An 8,240-nucleotide genomic window follows, 5' to 3' on the forward strand; every position below is an offset into this window, starting at 1 on the left:
ATCCTCTCACCACCACACCTCTGGCCTGAACCCCAGTTCTGTAAGCATAATTAAATAACATTTAAAAAAAAAATAATTTTCCTTTTAAGTCACTAATTCACAGCATATTTTTACTTTTATTGTTTCCTACTTTTGAGTACTTCTTTGAAAATGTTGATGACTTTAAGACACTCTTCTACTTTACAAAGTGGTATAACTAAATAAAAAAAAATGTAAAATTCACATGGATTTTCAGTTCTACTCTTCAGCTAATACCACGCTTAAATCTCATGACAATCCAAAATGATCGCATCATGCCAAATACCCTTTTAAGAAAACAATTTGGGGTTAGAATAATAGGCCTTAACTTACAAAACATCTAAGTGACTTAAACAGTAGGGATTTATTTTTCTTATACAAAATAAAATAAAAAAATTCAATGCTCTTTGTACCTACCAGCTTATTTGACATACCAGCTGTTTGCCAATCAGGTACTTTGTATCTATGAATTTATCATATAGACTTAACCATATCTAAAATGTGAACATTTTCAAATACATCAAACAACGATTGCCGTAAAAAGTTAAACCTTACATATGAAAGAAATTTTTGTAGGATATAGTACTTTTAATCATAATTTTTTATCTTTAATTATCTTGATAATTAAAGATATTTTTATCTTTAATTATCTTTAAATATCTTGAATATTATATTTGCACTATCTGCAAATATATGAAGTTTATTTTACTTTCTTCAGTTTTAAAACTAGGCAATCAAAAAACATATCCAAGTTTCCCATTTGTTTAAATAAAAATACATCAGCTCAATGGAATATGCTCATTACCATAAAATGATATAACATAATACACTGCAGAAAGAATAAGTATGGGTAAGATTTGACCATACACATACACTCTTAATAAATAAGAGTAAATATTAAATTGTAAAGGCACCAAATAATAGTTATCTTAAGGCTGGCTCTTGTTTCTCCTCCATATGTTCATCAATTGAAACTTTCCAGTTATAAAATGTGATTCTACTATGTTCTACAGAACAGTCAAGATGAATGTGTATTATATGCAAGTTAATTCAGGAATCATTATATGTGACTCATCATTTTTGGAAGATTAAAATTTTTTTTTGACTTAAAATACTTGTAGCATTTGGTTTCCATATTTTCTTTCGTAACTCCTGCTCCATCATGACTAATTTCAAAATATTTCTTGCATTCCACACAATATGCTATGTTTTAAGCCCTGGCATATGATCTACCCTGGAGAATGTTCCACCTGTGCTTGAAGATAATGGGTATAGTACTGCTGTCTGGGGAGTTTTGTGTAGCTGTGCTGTCTTGTTGGTTTATAGGATTTTTGAAATCTTATACCTCTTTAGTGATTTTCTTGAATTCAATTTGTATGGGTGGCTATTGATGTCTCCATTATTAAACTTCCATTTCTTGAATTCTGTCACTTTATGTTACAAGCATGCGGGGGTTTTTTGTTAGCATATATGCTAATAATTATTTTATCATTCTTATCAACAGGCCCCTCTGCCATCATAAAATATTCCTTTCCTCCAGCAACAATTTTTAACTTGAAATCTAGTGTCTAGTATTAATATAGTCACTCCAACTTTGTGTTGATTAATTCTGCAAGGTTTTCTTTGAGCCTATTAACTCTTTCAATTTAGAGTGGATGTGAACTTTAGTTTTAACTTTGTCATTTAGTATTTGCAGAAGGGTGGTCCATTAACTCAATTTTCTGAAAGTCAATTTCTAAACACAAAGTGAGTAGAATAATACAAAATAAAAATGTCATCATGTTAAAAAAAAAGAATGTGAGGTAAAATGTTTCATGCTTAGCTGATTATTAGCTATAAGAAGTTTGACAAAAATTATTCCCAATGCTAATCAAAGAATGTAACAAAACAGTAGTCCGGTAGTATAATCACCTTTTCTGACAAATACTGTTCATATATTCCAACAGCAGCTGCTCTTAAAAGACCTTTGGTTTGATTGGTTTGATATTTTCCATCTTTCTGGCGACTTAATAGAACCTCAAGCTGCTGTTGGGCTGTAACCCGGTATCCTTCCACTGTCATCCAGAAAAAGAGATGAGCTTGACCTCCAGTTTGTTGCATGTAATCTACCAAACAAAATGTTTAACAACAGATATTAATGTCATATATTTTGGAGTACATGTAGTTATATGACAAATAGGTCAGAAAGAAAGTTTCAAATGCTTAAAACTCTACATATTGAAGATATTAAGCACATGACTGAAATGACAAAACAGCTATAAATTAGTTAAGTTAAAAATTACATAGGAAATGCAAATGAAGCATTTTTTTAAAATCTCATTTTTCATGATAAAATATCTAGGGGACAAAAACCTCTAACACACATCTTCTGCTCTCAATAAAGATTAACTGTAAAATTAATAGTTCCTTAAGTATTAACAATAAGATATTGACTCTTGAACAACCATTTATAGTTTTGATCATGAAAATGAAGAAATAAGGAATTTTGCTGAAAGTATTCCCCAGATAAAAGTAATTCTGCTATAAGTAATGTGTAGTATATGATTATATATGTTAAAATGGCATTAAAAAAGACCTTCCCCCTTTATATAAAATATAAAACAAGTTATATATAGCATGTATTTCTTAAATAAATTTAAAAATTAAATTTATTCAATTTAAATTTAGTAACTTAAATTTACAGTACATTCATCTAGGTTTTATTTTAAAACCTATTTAGCAAATGTACTTCTTTAGAGTTATATAACAAGCACCTATTCCTTACAAAAAAAAAAATGAATCTCTACCTTTTATGTTTTCTAGAGAAAAAAGAACATTTCAAAAGGGTTGGGAGAAATATATTTAGCATGCTTAATATGAAGTATTTAAAATTAACAAAATATTTATAACTATTAAAACTTTCTAGAGCTGTATCTTCATAGAATGAAGTAATACCTACCCATAAAAAACTGTAGTGCAACATTGTCTACAAGAATGCTGTCCAGGGGGACTATGCAAAGTTTCCCAAAGTTTGCTGCAAGTTTCACAGTATTTATTTCCTACAAATAAAAGTGAATATAAGTTAATTTTCATCTATCCACTGATGAGGTTAAATATTTTAAAGAAATATAAAAATTAATTTAATTTGGAATAAAAGTAAAAATGTCTTCCCTTCTGATGATATATGTGAATGCAAAAATAAAACTGTTTAGCTTCAGTTCATTTCCTGAAGATATTTTAAGAGTTTTTCAGTAATGAAAATGCTCATATTTTATTTCAAAACAAAACAAATATAAATAGCTGTATTTTCAAGTAGTTTCTTCCTCTCTATATACTTGAAATGAAAGTAAATATTTTAAGACATAAAAAAGTGATGCAAGAATAGGGAAATGCCAATATTTTCAGGTATAGGTGGATGTCGACTTACTGGGAAAGCAGAAAAGATTGCCAAAGATTAATTTTGTACTTAACTACAGAAATAGAGTTCTTTTCAGATATATAAGTAGCAAAGTGACATTTGCAATGTAAAATAGCAAGTTACTATTTCTAACTCATCTCTTCCCATTTCCAGTTTTATCTCTGCTACTCCACCACAATGCTGTCATCAGATTATCAATAATACCTTCCTGGCAATCCCAACAGTCAATTCTAAATCTTCAATTTATTGGTAGTCTTTGCCAAATCTGATTTCCTATTTTTTTCTTTAAATACTTTTTTTGCACTTGGCTGTTAGTATATCACACTCCCAGGATTTTTTTCAATCTCACTAGTTACCTATTTATTATTTCTCCGTTAGCTCTTCCAGCTCACCTTAAACTCTAGTACCAGTATGTCTCAAGATTAAGTCCTTGGTATCACCTATACCTGAAAAAAGATTAAGTCCTTGGTATCTTCTTACTCACAATCTTTTAGATAACCTCATCCAGTTACTTAAACATCTGATAATTCTGAAGATTCTCATGGTTTATCTCCATTACTAAATGGTTGCTTTGAACTTGTATTTATAAATTAGCCTGTCTATTCAAATGCTGAACAGAAAACTCAAATTAAAACATCCAGTACTTGATTCTTCCAAACCTCCTCCTGCCTCAATTTTATCCCTGTGAATAAATAGCAACACGATTTATAGTCACTATGATCAAAAGACTAAAGAATCAACCTCTGAGTCCTTTTTTTCTTTCTCCCCCTATATTTAATCCATTTGCAAATCCTGTTAACACTAAATCCCTTCACTAGCTACTTTTCACAATCTCCACAGACATTTGTTATTTGACTAAAACAGTAGCATTGTAAGCAATATTTTAGTTTCCATTCCTTCACAAACACTCCACCATAATTTATCACAAAGAGACAAAGTAATCATTTTAACTCATTAGTCATCTGTCACTCACAAAGGCAGATCTCCAAGAGATCCCCATCACAATCAGAATTTAAAACAATCTAACAATGGTAAGTATCTAACTTCTGAGATTTCTCTTCAGTTTCATTATTACTATTATTCTCATTCATTCCATTCCAGCCACATGACCTCTAACTTATCAAGTATTTATCTAAGCAGAGCTTTAAATTTGTTCTCACCTTGACTGATTCTTAAAAAATATTCCCAAAGCTTTTCCATGTTATTCAGATATATGTTTAAACACCACCAAATATATCAGATATATCATCAGTACTTATCTTTAAAACATTCCTAGACAATCTCTATCTAGTTTGCCTTACTTGTTCTTTTCATATTTTACTTTTTTTTAAGTTTTGTTTTGCAATTTTTGACACAATTTATCAATCTACCTTCTTGTTTATTTTCTGACTCTGTAAAATGTAAAACTCCATCAAAAATTTTGCCTATTAGATTTATCTACAATAGTGCCTAGTGCACAAGATTCAATAGGTATTGAATTATTTAAAATGAATAGAAAAATAAATCAAGAAATAAGCAAAACTATTAATCATTTTTGTATTTTTCAGGCAATACTTAGTATCTTTAGGTTAGTTAAATATATCCCACACACTATATATAAGGAAATTTTCTCTAAAAGTTCTTTAGCAGAGAGCTGTACTGCTTAATACCCTTCTTTTTGTTATTTGCCAAACATCTCAATATGAAATATTTAATATTAACATAATGTAAACATTAATTCAAAAAGTATTTTACTTACTTTGCCTGACTGCAATCGCTGTATTCTTGAATCACATACTTTCTTTACAAATAATAAGCTGTTTATTTGATTCTTAATAGTATTGATATCTAAAAACAAACATGATTATTAGCTACAAAGCACTACTATCCATAAAACACTTTAAATACACACTGTGATTTAACATGAAACCAATGGATATATAATTATTTTATTTAATTAAAGAATTTGAAATTTTAGCAAAACTATTTAAAATAATTCTAACTATTAAAATAATTATAGGAGGCCCTCCCTGGTGGCACAACAGTTTACAGCAAGCCACAGCCACTTCAGTGTGAGTTCTATCCCCAGGCATGGAGGTGAGGCAGGCCTCTCCTGACCTGCCCGCTGCTCCCCTCAGCAGTGTACTTAAGTCGACAATCTGCCTGTTCTGCTCCCCACTCTGTCTCTGGTGAATCCTCTCACTGCTCCTGATCTCTGGCCTGCACCCCAGTTCTGTATGCATAAATAAATCAATCTTTAAAAAAATAACTATGGGGACCACCCTGGGGGCTCAACTGGTTAAAGCACAATAGCACTATGAGGTTATCTGCAGCCACGTGAGTTTGATCTCCCACCAGGGAAGTGACCCACATGGAGAGCTGACCTCTCCTGACCAGCCCACTGCTCCCCTCAGCAGTGTATTTTAGTAGATTTAGCTGTTCTGCTCCCCACTCTGTCTCTAGTGAATCTTTTCACTACCCCTGAACTTCTGGCCTGTACCCCAGTACTTGTATGCATAAATCAATAAATCTTTTTTTTTTTTAAAGATTTTATTTATGTTTACAGAACTGGGATACAAGCCAGAGTTGTGGTGGGTGAGAGAACTCACCAGAGACAGAGAGGGGAGCAGAACAGGCAGATCTACTGAAATACACTGCTGAGGGGAGCAGCAGGAGAGACAGAAGAGGTCTGCCATGCCATGTGCATCAGCTCCCTGGCTGGGGATCGAACTTTTACTGCAGTGGCTTTGTAGAGCTTAATGCCGTGCTTTAACCTGTTATGCCACCAGGGAGAGCCCATCAATCAATAAATCTTTAAAAAAATAAAATATAAGTAGTTAAAATAGGTTTAGCTATTACAATTACAAGACAACTGATTAGCTATTACAATTACATGACAATTACAAGGTAGGGCACAATCTCTAAATAGTTAATAATCTCAAATTCAGAAAATTATAATGCTTTATGCTTAGTACATGTTAACAGAGTTAAATATAGATTTAGCTAAGGTGGGGAAGCAACTAGTAGCATGAACTCAGCTACATGAATTAATGTTTTGTTTGAAAATACAGTAATCACTAAAGGAGTAAAACATTTTCAGAGTTAAGTTACTTACCATCACCAGCTGTATCAAGAGATCGAAGATACTGTAATTCTTCTGCGGCCTTATCTCTGACTGCTTCTAGCTCTCCAATATTGTCACTCAATTTAATAATGTTCATAAAGGCCTCATAGTTGCAATTAGATTCACGGATCTGAAAATAAAGTTTAAAAAAGCAGGTGGAAGAGGAGTTTCATTTATTAAGGGGACTGCACAATGCTGACTGCCACCCACATGCCAGGTACAACCTGTGTTTTTCCCCAGTGCTTACAACATTTCACAACAAAAATGAAAATCTCTACACCCAGGGCACTTAAATTCTAATAAGGCACAGCCTGCAGACAAATTACACAAAATTAGAGCATGCTAGCTTGTATAGAAAGTGTGCTTAGAATGATAGCAAGGGAGTTATGATGGTTGAGGAATAGAATGACAGGCAGAGGAACAGAAAGCAACATCAATGGTAATAGAGGACAAACTGTGTAAGGTATACCAATTGTGGTTTTCACTCTGAGTGGAATATAAACTGGGTATTTTTAACAGAGCAGCATTCTCTGCCCTAAATTTAACAGAATAATTGTGATGATAAGAGTAACTGTTATGCTGTCTTTTTCTAGCTATTGTTCTGTGTAAGAATTGAAATGAAGTAGAAAGGTTGTCTATAACCAAGAAAATGGTCTCACCAAGTAAAATGAGAGCGAAAAAGTAGTTGACCATAGAACACACCAGGAGCAATGGCTATGAGAAACTTTATATGAACTTCATTTACAGTGGTAACAGGGAGGTAAAATTCAAAAATGGGTGGGATAGCTATGCAGAGCACTGGAGGACCACTGACTTGGGCACACAAACATCGAGGACCCGAGACTTGGCACTGCACAGGTTGATGGGGTGCACAATTGTCTCCCTAGACACACTAGAAAGCTACAGGGGTAGAGTACAGAGTGAGAATTACTAGCCTGAGTGAAAGGCTCTCAATGTAAAATGGCTACAGCAGAATCGGGAGGGAGATGCAAAGCAGAGCACTTAGGTCTACTCACAGATTGCATTATTACTTTTAGTCCAGGCTAAAATACTCATAAAACTGACAAAGTTTCACCTCAGGGCAAAAATCAAAGGAACAAAATGCTTGGACAAACTAGAGCTCAAGCACCTGGCAACAGAAGCAAACACAGCAGGTTAAGGTTCTATGCTAGAAAGGAAAAAGGAACAACACCTGGCCTGTGACCCCTATATCAAATATAACTGTGCCCACCATGGCCATCTAGTGTTTAAAAATGGCCTAGTTCAGAAGTGGACATACTGGCTATATGACACAAAGACAAAGGAGCTGGCCAAGAGAAGGAGATCAGAGTGGATTCCACCATGCAACTTTTATACAACAAAAAGGAATTCTTAGGTTTACTGGAGGTAATCCTTTGTTGCGCTACTGACTTATTCCTCTTTTATAACTACTACTTCTCGCTGGCACCAATCCTCAGATTACTTCAACAGGTGCAAAGACACCAGTCTGGAAATATATCTATTTCATGACACAAAAACAATTTTACACGTGGACACAAGATTATAGCCACCAAGTAGAGCAAAAAATTACTGTAGGAAGCCACAATCCTGAAGGATAGAGTTGAAGGTAAAAAGTTCTAACAGTGATTAAGGAACTCAAAAGAAAGCCAGTGGAGACTACAACACCAGAACAGATAAAAGATGAAGAAAAAATAAGGCAGCTATAACAAGAAATAACAAACT

At 33.2% G+C, this 8,240-nt stretch overlaps 1 protein-coding gene across 3 annotated transcripts in view; it reads right to left on the reverse strand.

Moving 5' to 3' along the window:
* SNX13 (sorting nexin 13) overlaps window positions 1-8,240 on the reverse strand; it is a 99,214-nt gene that overhangs the window by 33,757 nt on the left and 57,217 nt on the right. For all 3 annotated transcript variants that reach the window (XM_012721032.1, XM_004676742.2, XM_012721033.1), the window contains exons 10-13: window positions 6,510-6,648; window positions 5,154-5,242; window positions 2,957-3,056; window positions 1,930-2,123 (exon numbers count right to left, since the gene is read on the reverse strand). In XM_012721032.1, coding sequence (XP_012576486.1) covers window positions 1,930-2,123; window positions 2,957-3,056; window positions 5,154-5,242; window positions 6,510-6,648 — 522 coding nt within the window. The remainder of the gene's footprint in view (window positions 1-1,929; window positions 2,124-2,956; window positions 3,057-5,153; window positions 5,243-6,509; window positions 6,649-8,240) is intronic.

This window comes from Condylura cristata, unplaced genomic scaffold, assembly GCF_000260355.1.
Source record: "Condylura cristata isolate star-nosed mole 26May11 unplaced genomic scaffold, ConCri1.0 scaffold00005, whole genome shotgun sequence".
Taxonomy (NCBI): Eukaryota; Metazoa; Chordata; class Mammalia; order Eulipotyphla; family Talpidae; genus Condylura; species Condylura cristata.